The sequence below is a fragment of the Haemaphysalis longicornis genome, unplaced genomic scaffold (genome assembly GCF_048455015.1).
Source record: "Haemaphysalis longicornis isolate Haplotype H1 unplaced genomic scaffold, Haemaphysalis longicornis Haplotype H1 scaffold_9, whole genome shotgun sequence".
Lineage (NCBI taxonomy): Eukaryota > Metazoa > Arthropoda > Arachnida > Ixodida > Ixodidae > Haemaphysalis > Haemaphysalis longicornis.
The window spans coordinates 149,045,791-149,069,703 of NW_027526460.1; the positions used below are offsets into that span (position 1 = coordinate 149,045,791).

At 45.9% G+C, this 23,913-nt stretch overlaps 1 protein-coding gene across 1 annotated transcript in view; it reads left to right on the plus strand.

Annotated features, from left to right (window-relative positions):
- The first annotated feature begins 12,690 nt into the window (after window positions 1-12,690).
- LOC144152150 (putative 4-coumarate--CoA ligase 2) overlaps window positions 12,691-23,913 on the plus strand; it is a 78,950-nt gene continuing 67,727 nt past the window's right edge. Inside the window, exon 1 of the mRNA XM_077683366.1 lies at window positions 12,691-12,870. Coding sequence (XP_077539492.1) covers window positions 12,745-12,870 — 126 coding nt within the window. The 5' untranslated portion in view covers window positions 12,691-12,744. The remainder of the gene's footprint in view (window positions 12,871-23,913) is intronic.

Below are 23,913 nucleotides of genomic sequence, written 5' to 3' on the forward strand. Positions count from 1 at the left end.
TGCAGATGTGAGGTTGTCAGAATTGCAATTGTCAGTGGGGTGGTCCTGCGCTGCACATTTCGCACAGGTTTTTTTGCCGCGGCAATAGGTTGTGCTGTGCCCGAACCGCTGGCACTTAAAGCAGTGGCGCGGGTTCGGTATGTACGGGCGAATAGAGCATTGGATGTAGCCTGCATTTATATATTGCGGAAGTGTCGATCGGTCCAAGGTCAGTATAATGTGTTTGGTGGGGATTATCTTATCGTCCCTGCGCATCGTTATGCGGCGCACGGCTGTGACGCCCTGGTCCTTTAACCCTTCACGAAGGTCGCAATCTGTTTCTGTAAGGAGATCCGAGTCTGAAATCACACCCTGGGAGCTGTTCAGGCTCCGGTGGGGCGTGATCCTGATGCCCAGATCATGGATGCGAGTTTGGGCAAGAAGTGTGCGGGATTGTTTTTCATTGTTGAGTTAGACAAGGATTTCTCCTGTCCTGAGCTTTTTGGCTTCATACTTTTCACCTAATGTGCTTTGCAGAAATTTCGAGACAAGGAATACCGACAGTGAAGCGACGGGTCTCGTTGGGTCAGATGACTCGATCACAAGAAAACGAGAATAGTTATTCACGTTTCTGGAAAAGACAGTTGTTGACAGAGGTGGGAATGAAACTTCGGTGCGGCCCCTTTTCGGGGGCCGATCACGTCTGGGGGGGGGGGGTTAGAAAATGCCCTATATCATAGTATAGAAGCAGGGGGCGGGGGTACTTTCTTCTTTGACCTTACCCTGATGGTCAAAGAGGTCCCGGAGCTCCCTGCCTGGTGAACAGACAGGGAGCCCATCCGCCGGAGCTTGACCTGGGCTCCGATGGCCACCGTTCATGGTTTCTTACCCTCCACCTATAAACACATCGCCACGGTTGGATCCAGCTTATGTTTGGGGGCTCGGGGTCCGCGGTATCGCCAGTACCGTCACCAAGATTGCTCAAGGTGCCCCGTGCGGGGAGTTCGGCAAAAAAAAAAACACTCGCCGTAACCACGCAGCAAATTTAATAATTTGTCTTGGTTTTCTTGCGGCAGCGCCAGGTTCACGTCGAAAGGATGTGGCAGCTTGAAAGCGTCTGCGCGTGCGCGTTGAAAGTTACCGACCGGGATCACTTGACTTGTTTTTTGCGTTTCTTCGAGGAAGGGAATCGCAGCGCCCTTGTTTAGATGCCGGTACAACGGGTGCTCCCCTAACAACTCAAAGATTACACAGCAGGCGAAGCAGGAGTCAACAAAGTGACGTGCGAAGGTGAGCGTCGACGATTCTGCTCCGCAAGCATTTTTCTTTGTGCGCGAGTGTTTCTCGAACAGGCGAAGTACATCCATACCAGTGGATATCAAACAAGAATATTCTAGGCTGTTGACGTTAGTTCGAAGCGCTCTCCCTATCAAAAGAGATACCACGTGCGGCGTAGAAATAAAGAATGAAACACGCGCTTTCCTTGGCACACCGATAACAGAGATAACAGAGCCCGCGGCAGCTGGTTGGCAAAAACAAAACATAAATACACCCAACGAATGGTTCGCGGCAATATGTTAAAAAAAACTCCCGCGCCTTCCCGCGAGGGGAACACGAGTAAATGCAGAGCATTGGGGGTCGTTAACGCCGCGTAAAGTCGCGTTAGGGTGGGTAGTTTGGTCGTAGTTGCGTTGGTGTTGGTTTGGGGTAGAGAGAGGAGAGTAAAGTCGCGTTAGGGTGGAGCGAGCGTTAACCAAGGAAGGAAGGAGCAAACCAGTGACTGAAGCACGAGCGACCGCTAGCCGCTTTATATTTGCAGCGCGCGCAGTAGAGGGAGAGCAGTACGGGGGGGAGAGCACGCATGCGCAAGCAGCGCGCGCCCTTCCACGCCCAACCGCGCTGCTATCACGCACCTGTTACACCGAGACCGCGACGGAGCGAACGGGCTGACTACGACGCATGCGCGCGCCAGCTGCTGTTGAGAGAGAGGAGGGAAGGAGGAGAGGCGCACCTGCTGCGGACGCGGAGCTGTGGACGCCGTCCGACGCAGGAACAGGCGAGGCTAAGAAATGCTCTGCATTTAAAACACCAACGCTTTTGTGGCCGACAGCGGGCCAGCCTTTCGGAGAAAGCAGTTGAATAATTTGGCTTTCCCGCGCAATGTGTAGATGTATTTCTCAAGCCAACGGGCCAGCTCACAGAGGTATACCCGACACCACGCAGCTCATTTCCCTCAATTGAGATTGCTAATGGGGCTGTAAGTATGCTCTAGAAGTCGCTGTTGGACGCCACAAGCACTCGCACACAGAAGCTTTCGGAGGCAGTCCATACTGTGAATATCATGGGAAATCTGAGTGGCTGTATGCCGATCACTTCCTGGCAATTACCGATTTAATAGTACTCTCTCAACAACAAAGCTCAGAGAGGGAAAATGAAAGGTATCGGGTCGCGATGAAGAAGCATTACTACCGCCTTCACACGAGCAAGGTCCCTGAAATTAAGGTTTTAGATTATGGCCTCGTCTGGAAAGGCCTGCACGGATCAAAGGCTCCTTTTTCAGGGTCCTACATGGTTGTGAATACTGCTCGGAAACAAGCAATTTTGAAATATATATGCTACAATGGACCTCACAACATCCTGGAAGCTGCGTCTACGTGAAGCCTAGCGCCATATCAACCCAGGTTAGTTGAAAACATGGGGGTGGTCTGTGTAGCTGTAAAAGGAAGAGGTCGACCGAGAGGTGGTCAGCTATAAGAAAAGAAGAAAGAAGAAGAGGATGTCAAAGGACGGCCCGATTACTCAATAATTTACTTGAAGAGCATTTGCCTACTCTTCATACTCATGTCGTCATTGCCACAGATGCCTCGCAAAGCGATGAGAAGGCTGGGGTAGGAATATATTCTCAGTCTCTAGATTGGTCCTTCTCAATCAGGCTGCCAGACTATACCCCGATTTTTCAGGCAGAAAAATTGGCGATAATCTTAGCCCTTAATAAACTACAGCATAGATTTGCGGGGGTGGTTATCCTTTCGGATTCTTTCTCCGTGTGCACCGCTCTAACAAATGATAAAGATTCTTCCCTTCTGCGGTCATTCCGTTCATTCATTCCTTACCAGCTTCGTGAGATCCGGTTAGTGTGGGTCCCTGGTCACGCAGGGATAATATTCAATGAACTGGCAGACCAATTAGCCAATTTGGCTCTTGGGGGTCCTGCCGTCGTGAATTGCCCAATTGACAGTTTTCTTTTGTGAGCGAGGTTCAGGCGCCTTCAAGTTTTGCAAATTAATCGGCAGGATGCCCTTCGTTCATGCTCCGACTATATTCACCTCTCTCACTTATGGAAGCCTAAATTCTGCGAATCTCGTAAATGTGAGGTGGTAATCACAAAATGTCGCTGCAGAATCCCCCCTTTAAATTTTTATCTACATAAAGCTGGTCAAGCTTTCTCTCCCCAATGCCCATCCTGCAAGGCCCCCGAAACTATAGAACACTTTCTTTTAACTTGCCGCAGCTTTTCCTCAATGCGACGCACGCACCTGAATACACGCTTAATCGGATGAATCTCCCTTTATCTTTAACTATTATTCTTTCCCTGGGTGCTTCCGTCCTGGGCTATTGCCACAGAGATGTTGTGATCGCCTTTCACTCCTTTGTTGCGGCGACAGGCCGGATGCTCTGCTAGACAGCTATATCTTCATTCACAATTTTTTTCCTGACTATCCTGTTCTATTCAAAGATTTGCTTTTCCTTCTTTCAATATTTTTTTTCGTACTTCACTTTTTTTCTCTCGCTCTCTAAAATAAACCGGGTCACAGGCTCAGCCTAATCATTACAGGCAGCTTCTTAGTCAATCCCCCGCGTGGGTACGCGCCATGACTTAAGGGTCCAACCAACCAACCAACCAACCAACCAGACTGTTGTTTGTCTTCTTTGTGAAATCGACCGAATAAAGAGGAACGTTACAATTTTGTCATTGGCAGCATGCCTGAAATAGAGGCATCTACGTTTACATCCAGTATGTTTGACCACCCTCAACAGTGCCTCTGCTTTAGCTTCGGTCCCTCACAAAGAAGCCGCCTGGACAAATTTCGGGAAGGAGGAAGTATCGATCCGTAGCTGAACAGACCGCTTTCGTCGTTACCGCTGTTCCACCAGGTTGAAAAACTCTTTTCTTATTTACAGGTGTGCCACCCCAACTTGGATAACCACGTTCATGCTCATCAGTTTTTAACTAACCTTGTTCAGCCCCAAGACTCCATTTCCGAAGAAATGACCGTCATCAAGCGGCCGTAGTACCCTCAACAAGCCAAAATGCAACGAACTGGTTCGAATGATTGCGGCGGCTATGGATAAGGGCATTCCACGCCCGTCTGTTAGACAAATTCTGCCTGGGGCCAAATATCTTACACAAATATACGCCTTAGTTGTCGTGGACCCCCTTAAAAGTGCGGTGCAATGGGCTAGGCTTGACGGGTTGGACCACAAAATAGATTCTCGGATTGAGAACAGCAGATAGAGAAGCAAGCACTTTGCACCGCAGCTTTTGAGTAGGAAGCTCAGAAGCGACACTGAGGATGACGTAGCGTTGCCCTGGCCGGCCGCCGCCGCTTTCAAGCACTGTGAATGGCCACGAGGAAGAAAAAAAACTCTTTCGCGCGGAGCCCGAAGTAAAAAGCGAAACAAAATGTGGCCAGGCAAACAGAGGTCATGATGTCGGCGTACGCAGCAATCAGGCTTTGAATCAACAGCCAGAATACGATGTTTGGGAGTGGCGGTTACTTTTCGCGAGACACTTTCAGTGGCATTTCAAAAGGCATGCAGATTTCCTATACTTATGAATGTCCACGTTTAAAGCTTGCATGTGAAGGCAGCGACTTGACGGCGATGTAATAGTTGATGCTGTGACTATATTAAAGCTAAAATATATTATTGTGCCCTAGCGTGTAAACAATGTAATGCTCAAAACGAAGGCAAAGTAAGCTGTTGCAAATTATTTACGTGCACATTGAATAAAAATGATTTTGTGAAGCGAAAAATGCTTGCGTGTCACTATACACAATGAGTATATAGCGTTTAAAAAGGACTCTCGGCTTAGTTTGCGAAAACATCCTGAATGTCATGCGGCTTGAGTGTCATACAGCTTGAGTGTAATTATATTTTAAAGAAGTACTGACACCACAATTTCTTTAACAAAACCCTATATCGCTTTGTAAAGAGCAAGGGCGAATCCGGCAATTAGCAGCTTCGAACGTCCTTTGAAACCAATTTAAAATGCACATTAATACTTTATGTTTTAGGCCATGAAGCTGCGCGGCTCAACATCGCTGGGACCAAAAAGTAGCATAACAGAGGTGTCTGACGTAGACGCTTCTAGCTGGGAGATCTCGCAGTGGTCCGTTCATTTCATCTCAGCGCCACAAGCGCGTACCCGGCTTGTGGCACCTTTTTTCCTTTATAGCCCCTCTAGGCGCAGTCGTGAGCAGTTTCAAACCCGGCGAATGCGGCAGAATTGATCTCTAATTGAGCTAGGGGCGAAGCGGGAGCGTGCAAGGTTGCCTGGGCTTTTTTCGAAGCCAATCAGAAGGATGTCTTGCTTCGACGGAAAAATGTGCTGACAGGTTAGCCCCCGCACCTGCTCCCGGGCTCAGCAGCAGAAGCTAAACCTGATGCCACGAATGGTGAATGGTGGTGTCATTGAAAATCGGCAACTCGTAAGACACCTCTAAATCTCAAGTTTATTTTGTCGGGTGGTATGAAAACGTTAAAACAAAAAAGACCTAAAGTCAAAATTTCGGTGTCCCTACTCCTTGAATGTCCACATACAGAGGATGTTTCATATGCAAAATATGCCTGACGACGAGACGTTCGCTTTATGCGGCACAGCGTGAAGCCGGGTGATATAATTGGATGGCTTTTGAAGATTGAGAAAGCAGAGAAGGAGATCGGGCATCCAGTGGCATTCTTCATGGGGCTGTTCTTTCGACTTTGCCTGCTCTTCAAAGAAATTAATTTCCTGCTCCGTGTAACGAAGGTAGGGCGAAAATGGCCTTTACAAGATTTACAATGGTCCTAACAAAGAAGTTCACATGTGAAAGTGTTAGTCTTTTTTATTCGATGTTACCCTTAAACATTCTAATTTTAGTTACGAGTGCATTCCAGGAAACAGTCGACATCGCGAACTTATCCCTAACCTTCGCTTTATGCCCTTAGTACTGTCACTTAAAAGTCCAAATAAATTTCTTTTTATTATACCCGTACAACTAATGAAAATACGCGGAGTAATAAGGTAAACGTAGAAGCTGAATATGAATTCGGCTGAAGTAACTGAAAGTAACCGCGGTCCAGATTTTATGCGACTTCCGACGATGATGACAGCTGTTCAAATTTCATGGAAATGGGGTTCCCTGGCTACAACTACTAAAAATGTCCGCCAGGTGGGATCCGAACCCACGTGGAGGGAAAACGGCCCGCCGCTAGCGTAGTGATCACCGCACCAGACGCGTATTCTGGAGGTCGTGAGCTCTGATCCCACCCGGTGGCATTTTTTCTCCACTTTCTTTCCGTCTTTCCAAATTCTTTATCTGTTTCAATGACCTACCGTGTTCTCCCCTTTGCTTTCCGAGGTTTTCTTGACTGTCAACCCTTATTTCTGTCTTAATTCAACGAGCCCCTCATTTCCTATTCTCATTCGCTACATGCCAAGCGAGGGCCTCGGTTCTGGCAGTCTTGGTGCCATAGGGAGCTTAACAGGGTTCAACGCTGGTAAACCACTCTCGAAATGTCTTAGACACTCGAGTCAAGGCCCTCCCTGGGGTTAAAAAGGTCTCTTTCACCTCGAATATTCCGAGTGGCGCTGGCTACCCGCCCCCACCCCCCACGCGCAGGAAAACAAAATACCTCAACCTAAATACCAGAGAAGCTGGAGAGAAAAAACCCCCTCCGGTAGCGTAGAGTTAATCGCACCTGGAAGCAGTGAATGCATATGTAACCCGACAGGTATTTGTTCTCCAGTTTTTTTCTGCCTTTCCGAAATCTTTATCCGTTTAAATGACCTACCACGTTCTCACCTTTGCTTTCCGAGGTTTTCTTGACTGCCAACCCTTATTTTCTGGCTTATTTCACGGAGCCCCTCATTTCCCATTTTCTAATTCGCTATATATATATATATATATATATATATATATATATATATATATATATATATATCAGGGTGTCGAACCGGAACCGAACCAAGCCGAAAACGGAACTGCATCGGTATTTATGCCGGAACTGAACCAGAACCCGACACGTTAATTTTTGAGCACGCAGAACCCCAACCAGAACAAATTCCGGCTACCGGTTCATGCCGAACCGGTTCGACCTTTCGTTGTTGATATTCCACAGTCAATGCAATTCAGGCCTCTTTTTCTTTCACGTACGACCAACTTCGTCCCCGCTTGGGCACTTTCCCCTCCAGATAATTGAACGCTATCACGCTCTATGTAACAACAGGGGAACTGAATGACCACCAATGTAGAAATGGTCTGTTGCTGCTGGAAGCGCGAGCGTAGTGCAAGCTGACCAAACGAAATGTGATTTTCGGCAGCTTGCAAAGGATATAAAACGACTTTGCCCTTCCCTAGCTGCGACTTTATTGGAGCAATCAGGCTGCAGGAGTGACCCAATGCGCAACAGCGAAAGCCCACACCAGACTTGTGCAAACGTTTTGCATTTCATATTTTGTTTAAAAGGTCCAACACCTGCAAATTGTTAATACCAGACAAGTGTGACCGCAGGAGCTGCTCAGTGGCTAAGCCGTTTGCTGCTGACCACAAGTGACCTCGATTTCCCTTCCCCACGACCGTTTTTCTGAAGTAGATGGAAATCGAGAACGTCCGTGTATCGATATTTTGATCCACGTTTAATATCACCAGCTGGTTAAAATAAGTCGGCCGGCGTCCAACGTAAGGTGCGCCTCGGAGCAGAGATATAGCACGGGGCATCAAACGCGCCAGTTTTTAAAAAAAAAGCGTGTTTAAAAAAAAAACAAAAAAAGGCGAGTCACGTTGTTTTAAACTATTACGAAAAAGTAAGTAAAACCAAATAAGTAAAAAAAAATTGCGCCATTCCACCGTGCGAATGTGGCTAGAAAGCAAATTTGTGTACGGCACCCACAACGATTACCCATGCGACGTCACTTAAATTCAGTCATGTCGCTGTACAAAGAGTGAAACCAGTGAGAAGTGAGATACACTTAACCGCACCTTTTATTACTTCAGAGATATTCTTTGTAAGGCGAAACCAATGCATAATGCATGAACGGTAGTTGTTCGAGTTGTGTAGGTGTAGCACATGAGTCAAAATGTTTTTTTTTTCTAAAATAAAAGGAAGCTCAAACCCAGTACATGTTAGACGATCTCACTCCTCCGTCCCTGCCGCCGCGGACGGAGGCGACGAGATTGGCGGAAGAAACGGAGGAGTAGAAGTAGGAGGAGGAAATACTTCTATTCAGATTTCTGAACTTCCCAGAGTGCAGCCCAAGGGAGTGGCTCCTTTTGGACTGGAGTCCATATGCAGTCCGCCTGTGCTCTGCCCACCATCTGAAGCTGGGAAGGACAGCAGCATCTCCCATTGATTTTGTTGGCTAGTTCACTGAAAGAGCGGAGGGTGCTCAAGACTAAAGTCGCACACCCCGATTATGTGGCGGAGTGTTTCTACTTCTGAGCAAAATGTATATTCAGCGTCGTAGCGATTCTCGTGCATTAAGTGAAGACGTTTCGGGTGTTGGAAGGAGCCGGGTTGTATGAGCCATACGGTAGTATGTTGTTCTCTGAAAATGTCAGGGTAAGACGAAGGAAGGGTCTGTCTCTCAAGGCGATAACCCTTGGTTATCTCCCTGAAAGGGACAAGCGGGTGACTTCCTCGTACAAGCTCCATAGCACGGGTGGGTAAAAGCGCAATCTTTTTGGTAGGCGTATTCGTTTCCATCCATGGAAGCGTGAGCGCGTAACGAGATAAGCTGAATGGAACCGCTTGGGGAGTGTTTTTTTAGCACATGCAGTGCAGGTCGGGACATCCAACACGAATGGTAAATCCGGAAGGCTTGTTGGGAATCATTGACTACCTTCCGAATCCCTGCTTGAGTGAGACCCAAGGCGATGGCTGCCCCTTCTGTTACCGTCATGTCTTGGGTCTTGAGGGAGGTACAGGCAAGGAGGTTGGTCCTGGAAGTAGGCACGATGATGGCGTTTTGGTGCCCTCGGTGTTGCGTGGCGTCTGTGTCACCACTAAGGGTGGTGTTGAGCGCTTGAGCCCGCTCTTGTCAGCGAGCGTCGTCGTGTGAGGGGTTCATGTTTCTAAGCAAAGGGAGCATCTTTAGTTCTTGTGGCCAAAAGTTCGGGAGTACAAAAAGCGGAGTGGCCTTCGCTGCTGCCCAGCCAGTCTGGTGAAGGATGCGGCGACCCGCCGCCGTTCTGCTCATTCGGAGCTTCTGGTTAGAAAGATGGCCCTCTATCAGCTCTTACACCGTGTTGTACAGCTCAGTGCTAAGCAGCCTCTATGTGGCCGCACTTATGTGAAGACAAATGGCCTGCTCAACCGCCTTTCTAAATATTATATAAAGCACCTTTATGTCCTCCTTGCCGAGAAGACAGGGGTTTCACGTAAGTGATTCTCGAAAGGACCAGAGCTTCAATTAATCGAAAGGTATCAGATTCCCTGAGGCCTCGCTTCTTTGTGGCAACTTGCCTGATCATGTGTATGATTTGATTGATGCTGTGTTTGAGGGGCTGCAAGGATACCCAACTCGTGGTGTTGGCCTCGAGATGTAGGCCCAGGATCTTGATTCTGGGTCTTGGAGTGATGGCCTGGCCATCAAGGAGTATTTGAATGCGTCCCTTGATGTGTCATTTGGCCTGAGGGCAGACAACAAGGAGCTGTGATTTTCTACGCGAACGCTGGACGCCCCAGGCTTTGGCCCATTGGCGTACTGGAAGTGAGAGGACATGCGTTGGTGTGAGCTTCCTTTAGTTTTTGTAACTCCTAGCACAAGCGCAAGGCGCGCAGAGAGCCGCTAGACGTGCCACGGGCGGAGCGAACAGTGGCGCAAGAGGTCGTGTGACGCTATCACGTTGCATTCAACGAGAATCCAGGGGGTAAAACCGTAGATGTGCTTGGTGAGTGCGCCACTGGTCTTCCTCGTCTCCATGCGGGCTCATAGCTACATCGGTAAGACAACGGGCTCTCGCTTATTCCGCTTTATTCCACCCACCAAGAACACCCAACCCAGCAAGAACACCCAACACACATTCTTCGTTCATGCCTGTATGCATGCCTCCGAACCAGTCTCCCCAACCACTGAATACCTTATTGTATACTTTCCCTTCCTTTTGAAACCGCGATTGTCTATTTTTCCGCACTTGCACCCCATGCCAGGTACGTTGCCCCGTCCTGGAGCAACCTTGACCGCGGCCTTGTAAATACAAACCCCTTCCTCTCTCTCTTCCTCTCTCCTTTCTCTCTCTTTGTTTTTTGTTGTTGTAGCACAGGCTTAGCCCGACTGCATGCATCCTCTCCGTTTTCAAAACATCTTCCGAACCTTCTCACAGTTTTCTGCGAATCTATATAAGAAATGTGTTCCAAATGTCTGTGACAGAAAAATCATGTAACGCTACTCTGATGAAGGCAAGTCCCATTACCGCTGCTTAGGTAAACAGGTAAACATTCTTTGTTATTGTTCTTGCTGTGTATCCCACTCTTTACTAATACTATATATTTATATATATATATATATATATATATATATATATATATATATATATATATATATATATATATATATATATATATATATATATATATATATAGGGTTAGGGTTCGGAAATGAGGGGCTCGTTAGGAAATACAGGAAGAAATGCCGGCAGTCTACAAAGCCAAAGAAGGCATAGGGGAATGGTTAGACTGTTTTTTACCGTTAGTGAAGTTACATTTTTTTATTAATTACGTGAGAAAGAAAGAAAGAAAGAAAAACATGCGCCCAGAGTGGGGACCGAACCCACGCCTTTTCATTAGATCTCGAATGCCTTACCAATTCGGCTATCTGGGCGACTGTGTTCTCCTTCACTTTCTGGGGTATTTATATTTACTACAACTGTATCTGACGCTTGAGGGTGGTAGCCAGCGCCACTCAGACTACACGGGGAGAAGGGGACCTTCTTTTCAACCCCCGGGGCGTGACGCGAACGTCTACAGCCTGTCAGAGGCGGGTAACTGGCGGGAAACCCTCTTATGCTACCTTGCCATCAAGGCTGCCAGAACCGAAGCCCTCGCTAAGCTTTCGCACGATAATAGGGTTTGGAAATGAGGGGCTCGTGTAGGAAATACAGCAAGAAATGCCGGCAGTCTACAACTTAATTAACGTAATTCTCACGTAATTAATAAAAAATAATGTAACTTCACTAACGGTAAAAAACAGTCTAACCATTCCCCTATGCCTTCTTTGGCGTTGTAGACTGCCGGAATTTCTTCCTGTATATATATATATATATATATATATATATATATATATATATATATATATATATATATATCAAAGTTGCAGTCCTTATTGCCAGTGCTGTTTGGCGTTTTAACGGTGTTTTTTTTTAAAGTGCCGAATGAGGTCAGATTGCATTTTTTTTTTGCAGGAATAAATAATTAAAAATTCAAGTCGAGACTTGAATTTTCTCGACTTGAATTTCTCGACTTGAATTTTCAATTATTTATTCCTGCAAAAAAAAATGCAATCTGACCTCATTCGGCACTTAAAAAAAAACACCGTTAAAACGCCAAACAGCACTGGCAATAAGGACTGCAACTTTGATATGTGTCCTTACGGAATCCCTCGTCCCGTACGTCTCTGTTCTATATATATATATATATATATATATATATATATATATATATATATATATATATATATATATATATATATATATATATAGCCTAGGAAGAAGAGTGCCCAATGGTTCAGAAAAACATATCAAAAAGTAGATTTCGACGCACGACTAAAATAACTAACCTTCAAAAAGCGCAAAAAACTGCTAGAGGACAAGTCTTCATCAAAGTAACAAGAACAGAACATTGTAGCACGCTTTTAAAGGCGCGTGTGGAGAGAGAAAGGTGCGCTACAATGCTCCCTGTTTAAAATAAATTATACGTCATCAATCATAAAAACAAAAAAGCAAGATATACACATCAGAGGGCATTCACTGCCCTCTTTATTTTATGGGAGGAAAGGTGGGCTACAATGCGCCCTGCTTGGAAAGAATTTTGACACGTGTTAGAAACAAAATCGAAAAAGGAGGCACCACCGTGTAGTTTATGCTAGCGACCAGAGGGATGGTGCGAAATTAGGCTCTTTGCGTACTTTTTGCCGTGTGTAATGTCCTGCGCTCTGCATCCACACTTTGGTATTCGTTTTATTAAAAGAAATCTTTCATATCGACTAAATAATACCTCAGGTGTTGTGTACCAACGCGGCCTTGCAACATCGATTCGATCCAAAATACGCTCGTTTCATGAACAGTAAGTAGTCTTCGCGCATATAGATATCCGTTTACCGGACTGAAGCATACGGGAAAAACAGGAGTGTTTCGGCGTTTCCAGGTGGCGCGGGCTGCAGCGCTGCACCTACAGCTGCTCCTGGCAGCCGGCAGTACCTGTGTACATTCGCAGCGCCACTAGCTCAACTAACGGGTTTCAAAGCAGTTGTGCGCGAATTCACTCTCCTGCTATACAGAAGTGAAAATGCTGTCCGCGTGCATCGAAAACCGGGTCGTGCACTCACCTTTCCCTAAGCTCATCGTTCCAGAATGCGCCCTTTACACATACGTCAAGTTACTCCTCAACGTTGAAGACCCCAAGATTGCAGTGGTGAGCGAGCGGTGGAGCAAAAAACAACGTTGTGATCATATTGGTTACATATTTTTCGGTAGTTGTTATTAAATTTCGGAATATGGTGCTTGCATCCGATCAGGGGATTGGGATTTTTCGAGTAAAAGTTAAAACATTTGTTAGGGCCCGCCGATCTCGCGCTAGGGGCAGTAAAGGTACGTGGTTTGCAAGGTGCAGACTAGGACGGTAAATAGGCACTCTAATTTTGTTGTCAACCTAATCCGATCAGATTGTCGCTGCAATATATATATATATATATATATATATATATATAAGAAAAGAAAACTTTCAACAAGGTAAAAGCACGGGTGTTGCCAACGTTTCAGCAAAGAGACTTACTTTATATATATATATATATATATATATATATATATATATATATATATATAGTGTTAAGTTAAGAAAATGGTGGACGCATGACTAAAAACAAAAGCAGTGGTTTACTGACGTTTCGACTGGAGGACCAGTCTTCATCTTCATATATATATATACATACATATATATATATATATATATATATATATATATATATATATATATATATATATATATATATATATATATATATATATATATATATATATATATATATATATATATATATATATATATATATTGCGCCGAACCATCCATTGGGTGTGTTTATGTTTTGCTTTTATCGCCCGCTGCGCCAGTCTCTGTTTTGTGTGTCATCTGTGAGCCGAGAGAAGGGCGTGTTCAATTCTTTCTTTCTATGCCGCATGTGTTATCTCTTCTGGTAGGGAGAGCATTCCAAACTAACGTGAACAGCCTAGAATAATCTTCTTTGTTCTGGATGTAAATCGACGGCTCGAGAAACACTGGTGCCGAATGATAAAAGCGTGCAGAGCAGACACCGCGGTATTTGACTCTCGACGCTCACCTACGCACGTCATTTTCTTTACTGCTGTCTCGCAGCCTGTGTATTCTTTGAGTTGTTAGGAGAGCACAAGTTCTCTCCAATAAACTTGTTTTCTTTGAAGACCACTGTGTCGTCTTTGGCTTCGTAGAGGTGCGGTGTGCATGAACCCTAAACTATCTTCAAGCCGACAAGCAAGCCCAAGTCGTGTCAGCCGCCGACAGCAAGGCGTTCAGGCAGAGTTTAAACTGCTTCCGGATAAAGTGAAGGAAATAGACGTCGTGAAAACCATCATGATCAACGCACGCACCATGACCAGCTCTTCCAATGCTGTCCTCGCCCCCTTCAGCAACCCAGAGAGCCCCCTTCATTCCATGGGTCGCCTGCGGAGGACCCCGAAGACTGGTTAGAGCTGGTCGAACGGGTGAGGCTGTTTAACCGATGGGCAAGTGCTCTTCTACCTTAAGGACTCAGCGCGGAACTGGTTCGAAAACCATGGGAGCTCCCTAGTGTCTTGGAACGATTTCAGAACACAATTTTTAACGACGTTCACCGCGGTTGTGCGGAAAGAGCGGGCCGAAGTATTGCTGCAGACGCGAAGACAACAACCTAATGAAAGCATCATTGTGTTCGTCGAGGAGATGAAGAGGCTTTTCAGGTATGCTGACCCTTGCATTGCGGAAGAAACGAAGTAACGCTTCTTGATGCGTGGAGTGAAGGAGGAACTGTTTGCTGGACTTGTCCGCAATTCACCCAAAACCGTCACAGAATTTGTGATCGAAGACAGCACAATTGAGAAGGCCCTCGAAATGCGTGCTAAACAGTATGATCTCAACTTTGTTACCGCGGCCAATGCGAACTATTTCGACAGCACGCGGATTCCGGCCGACATCCTACGCGAAACTATCCGTGCAATAGTTGGAGATGAGGTGCGGAAACTTTTCCCAACGCCGCCGCAACCCCAAGTCTCTCCCCTTACCGACGTGATTAGAGAAGTGCGACTAGCAATGGGAACTTCAACGACGCCAGAAGCACCCCGTCAGCCGCAAGCCATGGCCTACGCGGCTGCTGTCCGTCGACCTCACCCGCCTGCCCCCTATCGTCTCGAGGCTCCATACCGTCGTCCCCTGTCGCCGGCCCGACCACCTTCGGTGAAAACCCCCGCACCATGGAGGACCGACGTGTGGCGAACGCCAGATAATCGTCCGCTGTGCTACCACTGCGGAGAGGCTGACCACATCTACCGTCGCTGCCCCTACAAGAGGCTCGGTTTGCGAGGGTTCTCCGTCGACGCACTACGCCCCCGGCCCGGCCAAAGCCCTACTGAAATCGAAGATTACCTGTTCAACGCCACCCGAGGTCAAGCGCGCTTCAAGCGTTCGCCATCACCCTGCCGATAGCGATCGCCAAGCCGTCGAAGCAATGCTGACTTCGCACGTGGAAGGTCCCCCAGCCCACGCGGGGGAAACTATAAGCAGCAACTTCTGGAGGTGAAGTTGCTTTACGGCAAAAAACCGGAAACCCTCCAACTACGCATGGATGCGCCGAAGACCGTGATTCACGACATCCCTCATCCCGACGACCCGACCTAACCCTGACGAGACTCCCGAGCATGACGAGAGCTACACGGCGCGTTGCGTACCCGACATGAACGAGACTGCCGCTGAGAAGACGACGACAACGAGTACGCACAGTGTCCGACCGTCAACATGCACAAGCCGAGATGCGACGCCCCGACGCACCCAGAACTCGAGGAAGGCGGCGTCCGACGTCAAGGTGTCCATCGGCGGCTTCGACGTAGTCGCCCTCATCGACACGGGAGCCCACTACTCAGTAATGAGCGGGTCATTCGCGTCAAAACTGAAGAACGTTACGACAAGAAGGGACGGTCCGCATGTCCGAACAGCCGGAGGCCATCTCGTAACGCCAAGTGGAACGTGCATATTACGCGTCACCATAGACGGCACTATGCACCCTTCTGCTTTCGTCATGTTGCCTAACTTCTCTCGCGACGTAATTGTTGGAATGGACTTTTTGACAAGCAACGGCGCAATAATTGTTCTGCAGACCAAGTCGATAACTTTTTCGATCACCATGCTGCTGTAAGGATCGCTGACGATCATGTGACCCTGCCACACCGCGCCAGCTTGATGATCGCCGCCTGCTGCGAGGATGCTGCTCATGACATCACCGCTATCGCACAGAGTGGCCAAAGGTAGCTTCGGAACCACGGTATCTCTGCCGCAAGAGGAATTGCGCGCTTTAAGCAAAGTAAATCCCATGTTTTGGTGACCAATTTCCCCGAGGAGTACCAGCATCTAAACAAGGGCGCTGCAATTGCGTTCCTCGAAGAAACACAAGAAGCAAGTCAAGTGATCGCGGTCGCCAACTTTGAACACGCACGCGCAGATGCTTCCAAGCTGCCTCATACAGCCTCCAGTGATATCCGGTGAAGTTATACGCCGAACCAGGCAGCATTTCGGAACTGGTTCAACGTTCTATAGGCGTAGCATGGATGGTGCATAGCGCCCACAGTTAGGGCGGCAACACGTGTCCCCCGCGCTTCATTGAGACAAGTGCCCTCAAATCATTTATCGACGCACTGTGGCGGAGTTCTCCCTATAGTGATACTAAAGTTGTTTCGGCACGGCGATCACATCGAAGCGGCTGGTGGATGCCTACCACATACAAAAACTTGCCGAAACTTGAGTGAGCACACTCTACCGGCTCCATCTTGAAACAGGAGTTGCATATCCCGATGGATGTGCTTTGTAAGACTGCGCGCCTGCGTAACTGAATTCTTCGACTACAGCATTAGCTTCTTCTGGGTTTCTTGTCCGCAAGCTGGATATATATTTTATGTTATTCCAGTATAAATTTTAGCTGAAGTTCAGCACTTGCTTTGCCATTTTGTTTGCTTAGTCCTGACTGTTTCTGCATGCGAAAAAGAAATTTCACAATATTCACAACTTATTTCACGCCGACATTGCACGTTGCACCTGCAATTACTAATCTGTCCTAGCCCCTAGTTGTGAAGACGCGTGCCATGCGCCCTTATTGTTTCCCCTATTCTCTCTGTGCATGCCTGCTGCGAAAAGAGAAGTACTGTTGCCTGTCGGTTGGCTTATGGTAAATTTAGGCACTAATTAACCGTTGTCTACAGTCAGGGTAACGTCAAAAAGTTGATGGTTGACTGGAAAAAAGAATGGGAAATAGAAATAGAAGAGTGACCCGGAATAAGAGCCATAATGAAAGACCAAAGAGGAGCCTCACCGTGTGTCCAAATTAAAAAAAAATTGTCGTCCATGAAGTGCTTATAGTGCGGAGGTTTAAGTGCACAACTGGCGAGAAATTCCTTCTCAAGCAAACCAAGCAATATGTTACCGTAGTTAGGACCAATGACCGTATCCAATTATGTGCCGCTAAAGTGAACGTAATGTATTTGATTGCATTCAAAGCTATTTAATTTTGTATGAGGACTAAAGAGACGCTGCAGTTTGGATGAACAAGGTCTTACTGATATCTGACATCTCGTAGGCTGGTAGTACAGATGAGGTGCCGTCGGTATGCGGTAAGATAGATAGAAAGCGACGCCAAGTCTAAGGTAACAAAGGTTCGGGGACCTGAAAAGAAGGGATATAAGATAAAAAATAATTGGTGTGTTTGACATATGAAGCAAACATTGCAGTAATTTTGTTAATTTCAGTATCGACAAAACGGGATATATATTCGATTACAGTTCCTATTCCACAAACGATTGGACGGCCAGGATTTACATGCTTATGCATATTTGGTAAGAGGTAGAATCGGCCTGCGACGGGGTTCATAGAGAAGTAAGAGACCTTATTATTGACCAATCGAACTTTTTGCGTATAGGACCACGGTTAGCGTACTTGTTATAAGATACCTAAACATTAATGATAATTAGGTTGCCTCATCGCTTCTTTAACATATTTTATTTTATTTAGCCCTACTGCTGTGTCACATTATTTGCAGGCTTAAAGACTAAGCTCTCACGGTACTCTAGTTTCTTGAGTGCTCAATTCTCCTTTGGGTTGAAGTTATGTTTGAAACGGGCTTGATTGCAGGATGCATGAAGGTAGTCTCGCTGTACTGCATTAATGTAAAAATCTAGACCATTTTTCACATTACGTGGGGGTTTGCGACGCTTACATGAATGAACTGCTTTGGATGTATGGTTAGAACATCTCGGCCTATGGTTTCTAAAAAGAAAACCAGCATCTGCAACCTCGCGCACTAAAATTCTAGCCTATAATGCCTGTGTTCGTTTGAAGCTGGAGTAAGCTTCCATTGTTTGTAATCCGCATACGAAGAAAGATATTATGAATCTCGAACGTATAACAAAAAAGCAGTTAGGTCTATTTTTGGCAAACATCATAGGTTTGATTACCCGACCATCCTAATGCAGTTAAACGACATTTCTACTTTAGAATATCGGAGAAAGTTCAGTCGTCTTTCTTTTCTTTACAATTGTTTGTGTGGTAATATAAAAATTGTTCTCCCTGACTGTGTTAAACCCCTATCAGCACGACGTACTCGCCATGGCCATGAACATGCTCTAACCCCAATTGTTGCCCGATCAAATGCTTTTAAATATAGTTTCTTCCCTAGAACTGTGGAGGACTGGAATTGTCTGCCGTGTGACATCTTTTATTCTAATAGGTTTCTTGGTGACCTGGAGGGTCACCTTCTTTCTTAAATTTGTTTCTTTTGTCTTGTTGTCTGTTGTTTTTTACAACTTTGTTTCGATGTACGCACTCTGCTTGGGCCAGCACATTGCCCTGTAGTATTGTGAAATAAATAAGTAAATAAATAAATAAATAAATAAAAATATTCTCGTAGGCTGAAACCACTTGCAAAGTTAAGTCTGTGATTAGCTGAAATTCATTGAAACCGCCTGTGGCTGGACACAACCTCAGCCCCCTTGACAGCACACTTATCTCGACGTCTGACAGCCCAGTTGACAAATTTACAATACAGCTTCGCGTGACTGTGATCTGACCAAGGCCGGTGCCTTGGCCGAAAAGTTATTAAAACTATTTTTCACAGTGGTCGAAAACGCTTTTCATTATTTTTCACCCGGTGTCCAGGAATAACTGCATGGCGGCTTTATATTATTCATATTATTATTGTACGCCGGTTGGAGTACAGTTATTATTGAACGCCGGTCGAAAAATACAGAAGAACATTTTCCACCGCCTTGAAAAATGGTTTTAATAACTTTTCGGCCAAGGCACCGGCCTTGGTCAGATTACAGTCGCGCCAACCTGTATTGTAAATTTGTCAACTGTGTTGTGAGACGACGAGATGAGTCAGCTGTCAAGGGGACTGCGGTTGTGTCCAGCCACAGGAGGTTTCAATGAATTTGAGGTAATCACAGGCTTAACTTCGCCTGTGGTTTCAGACTAAAAGAATATTTTTATGGCAGAGATGATTCTAACCATACATTCAAAGCAGCTCATTCGTGTAAGCGTTGCAAACCCCCCACGTAACGTGACACACAGTCTAGATTTGTACATTAACGCACTACGGCGAGACTTCCTTCAGGTATCCTGCAATCAAGCCCGTTTCAAACATAACCTCCAACCGAAGGAGACTTGAGCACTCAAGAAACTAGAGTCCCGTGACAGCATAGTCATTAGGCCTGCGGATATTCTGGCACAGTAGTAGGGCTAAATAAAACAGATTATGTTAAAGAAGCGATGAGGCAACTTAATTATCAATAATTTTATAAACGTTTGCCTGGAGACTCGAAAGAAATGTTTAAGTATCTTATAACAAGTACGCTAACCATGGTCCGATACGTAAAAAGTTTGATAGATCAATAATAAGGTCTCTTATTTCTCTTTAAGCGCCGTCGCAGGCCAATTCTACCTCTTACCAAATATACATATGCATGTAAATCCTGGCCGTCCAATCGTTTGTGGAATAGGAACTGTAATCGAATATATATCCCCTTTTGTCGATACTGAAATTAACCAAATTCATGCAATGTATGCTTCATATATCAGAGACACCAGTCATTTTTTATCTTATATCCTTTCTTTTCAGGTCCCTGGCCCTTTGTTAACTTAGATTTAGCATCTCTTTTTACTATCATACCGCATACCAACAGCACCCGATCTGTACTACTAGCCTATGAGATGTCAGATATCAATAAGACCTTGTTCATCCAAACTGCAGCGTCTATTTAGTCCTCATACAAAATAAATAGCTTGGAAGGCAATCAAATACATTACGTTCATTTTAGCGGCACATAATTGGATACGATCATTGGTCCTAACTACGCTAATGTATTCCTTGGCTTGCTTGAGGAGGAATTTCTCGCCAGTTGTGCTCTGAAACCTCCGCACTATAAGCGCTTCATGCACGACAATTTTTTTTTTAATTTGGACACACGGTGAGGCTCCTCTTTGGTCTTTCATTAATGCGTTTATTCAGGGCAACTCTTCTATTTCATTTTCCCATTCTTTTTCCCAGTCAACCATCAACTTTTTGACGTTACCCTGACTGTAGACAACGGTTAATTAGTGCCTAAATTTACCATAAGCCAACCGACAGGCAACAGTACTTCTCTTTTCGCAGCAGGCATGCACAGAGAGAATAGGGGAAACAATAACGGCGCATGGCACGCGTCTTCACAACTAGGGGCTAGGACAGATTAGTAATTGCAGGTGCAACGTGCAATGTCGGCGTGAAATAAGTTGTGAATATTGTGAAATTTCTTTTTCGCATGCAGAAATAGTCAGGAATAAGAAAACGAAATGACAAAGCAAGTGCTGAACTTCAACTGAAACTGATACCGAAACAATATATTATATATAGCCAGCTTGCGCACAAGAAACCCAGAAGAACTTATTTCCGTAGTCGAAGAAATCAGTCACGGAGGCGTGCAGTCTTACAAAGCACATCCATCGGGATATGCAACTTCTGTTTCAAGAGGGAACCGGTAGAGTGTGCTCACTCACGTTTCCGCAAGTTTTTGTATGTTTTAGGCATCCACCAGCTGCTTCGATGTGATCGCCGGGTCGAAACAACTTTAGTATCACTATAGGGCGGAGCTCCGCCACAGCGCATCGATAAATGACTTGAGGGCACTTCTCTCAATAAAGCGAACATTCTCGCATATCTTGTTTGGCAGATGTAACCACGAATGTAAAACTTCGATCTGGTGTAAATACACGCTCTTCATCGGCAACTTGTCCGGTGCACTACAGCCATATAGGCGCGCTATTGTAAAACGCCATTTCCTCAACCGACCAACCCTGTGTATATTATGTCTTTGAAGATAGCGGCACCGTTCTTGCCAGTTGGACTCCCGTCTTGGCATGGGTTAAACCCTCCGTGGTGGTTCAGTGGCTAAGGTGTTGTCCTGCTGAGCACGACTGCGTGGGTTGGGTTTGCGGTCGTGGCAGACGCTGTTCTGATGGAGGCGAAAGGCGAAAACACCTGTGTGTTAGAGATTTTGGCGCCCTTTAAATATTCCCTCGTGGTCAAAGTTAATCCGGTGCCCTCCACTACGGTGCGCCTCATCGCCTGTGTTGCGTTGGCACGTTAAACCATACAATAAATCAATGAATTCACATAGGTCGAACCCGTGTTGTATGTTCCCAAGAAAAGCAGCCGGAGTAAGAGGATTGTCGGTGAGCCCAAGAGCGAAAATGGGCACGCTGTCAATAGGAAACCGTCGCTGCCGTTGCTGTTAGCGCCACAGGAACATGGGATGCCGACAAAGATGCCCCTAACGAAGACATCGTGCGTGTTGAGCGCCGATGCGAGCAAGAGCGTTAAATCAAAGGCAGCCGTTGCACCACGGCACGGTGATCTCGACTCTGTACATCTCTCCTTCGACCTTCAAGAAAGAGATGTAACCGTATTTGTGGATGACGGAAATATTATGCCTGCCGACAATAGCTCCGTCGTCATCGTGTTTCAATATCCATGTCAGCAGAGATTACAGTGCGCGGAAACTTACCTTCATGTTACAGCGCTTGGGCCTTGAGTGTTTCACCGATGCGATGGTACCCACCTCTCGCGGTCATGCATCGACCTAACATTCGGGAAGAACACTGACGAAGTGAACGTGCAACCACTTACCGTTGGCAACAGCGATCACAAGGCATTTATTACAACGCCCAGAAAGTGAGTTATGACAACCGGGATCGTTGAGTAAATGTCTCTTTAATCGTCCAATAATGATCTCCTAATAACAAAATTTGACATAGGCAAGCCCCAGTGTAGCTACACGCACACACAGAAAATTTCGTTAGAGCACCCGATTCTCTGGTCTTCCTTCTCAAGGGTTGGAAGGGTTCTAAATGTTTGTACAACCCCTGTTTCAGTGCAGGAAGTCTATAATGAAATTGTTACGTGCAATTGCATCGACAGAGTCTTTTTCACAAGCGCTCTTACATCGTGTTCGCTTCTTTCTTTCCCCTTCCCCTTTTTTTAGTTTTAACTTCTTGTTCATTTTTGATTCGTTTTCAATGCATATACTACATGTCCATATCAAGTGCCTGAACATTTATTCTGACGCAGGCCGTTTCGGTGGAGCCGGACGTCATTAAAAATGTTATAGCGTTTCCAGTTTTTACATGTTTTAAAGGAGGTTTCTTTTATAAACATATATTGTAGTGCGAAAGACACGCAAGTGTTGGAAAGCCCCGTCATCCCAATTAAACTTGATGGAAGAGGCGTGAAGCTGTGAGGCAACAACAGTCACCACTGGCCTTGTGGTTGGTGTTTGTCACACCGACGGAACTGTGGTACAGCCAATGAAAGGGTTTTCCTCCTCTGATTGCGCAGATGACGATCAGAGAACAGGACGAGCCCCAAGAGCGACATCGTCATCGGCGTTAAGCACGTGAAGTGTACCATATAATTTCCCGGCTGGACCAGCCATCCTTTTGCCACCTCTCATTGACCTTTATCTGTCATCTCATATCTGAATAATAAATTTGCCTTAAATTTTGGTGGAGCGTGCGGTTTTGCATGCCTCCTGCTTTTCAGCCGCACCCCGTGCACCTACAAGACTGGAATTCCGGAGTTGCACACTATCTTCTACCGCTAGGTATCTAAGACGTCCGATTTGCTACTTTGCCGTCGCCTTTGGCTGTCTAGTGTTCCGGAGTGATCTCCAGCGTGACCGTGCGATGTTCAGTGGCGCATACGTCCAGGTCGTCGAAGATTGGCTTTGTGCTTATGCGAGGGTAGGCGTGCACAATAAGTAAGACGTTTGGAGGAAGCTAAATAACGTATTTCTTCTAAAAGGGAGTTGCCCAAAAATGGCATCACAACCATAAATCTGATCGTTCAACCTGCACCGCATTGAAAACAAACTTTTGGCGGTATTTCGCCGCCAAGCGGCGTGCAGGCTTCGTTCGGAGCAGCGCTGGAGGGAGCGGGTTCAACAGGCCAGTGAAAACTTTACCAGTAACATCGAGGATGTGGTAGTTCTTTGCCAGTGCCTGGACACTTCGATGCCTCTGCAAGACACCATCAAACACCCCCTCTCCCGCAACCGTTCAGTGTAGCAGAGGACGCGACGTTAGCAGAAGACGCACCGAAGGCGTCGCGTGCACCACCAGAATTTAAATAATTTCTTTTTCAAATGTACGGCAAAACAACTAAGATGTGCAAGTTTCATTTTAATAAAAATGAAATAACATTCAAATGTAGATGGCAACATGTGGCGGCGCCACATTCGAAAGAATTCAGGCAAATACCTTTTTATTGCCCTCTTTTCGGTTGATTTTGCCAGACAATTTGCGCTGCTTCTTGTTCTACTTTCATCCGTTGAATGTGAAATGGCAAAATAAATTTTTCATATCAACATGCGATTGAGGTCTCAAAATCGGTCATTGAAACAACGAGAATAAATAAATAAACACAAAAGAATATGTAATGTAATTGGCTTTCAGGATTACTCCTACTTTTGCTCCTTTTCGAATCAACGTTAGTGGTTTGCTGTGGGCTGATAACGCTATATTTAAATTTAAAAAGTGTTTATTTAGCTAGCCCGACCTTCGTTTCAAATTTTAGATGCACCGGCCAGAAATGTTGACATTGTTTCGATAAAATATCATAGCATGGCGTTAATGTTTAGGCGAAACGCTATATATCAT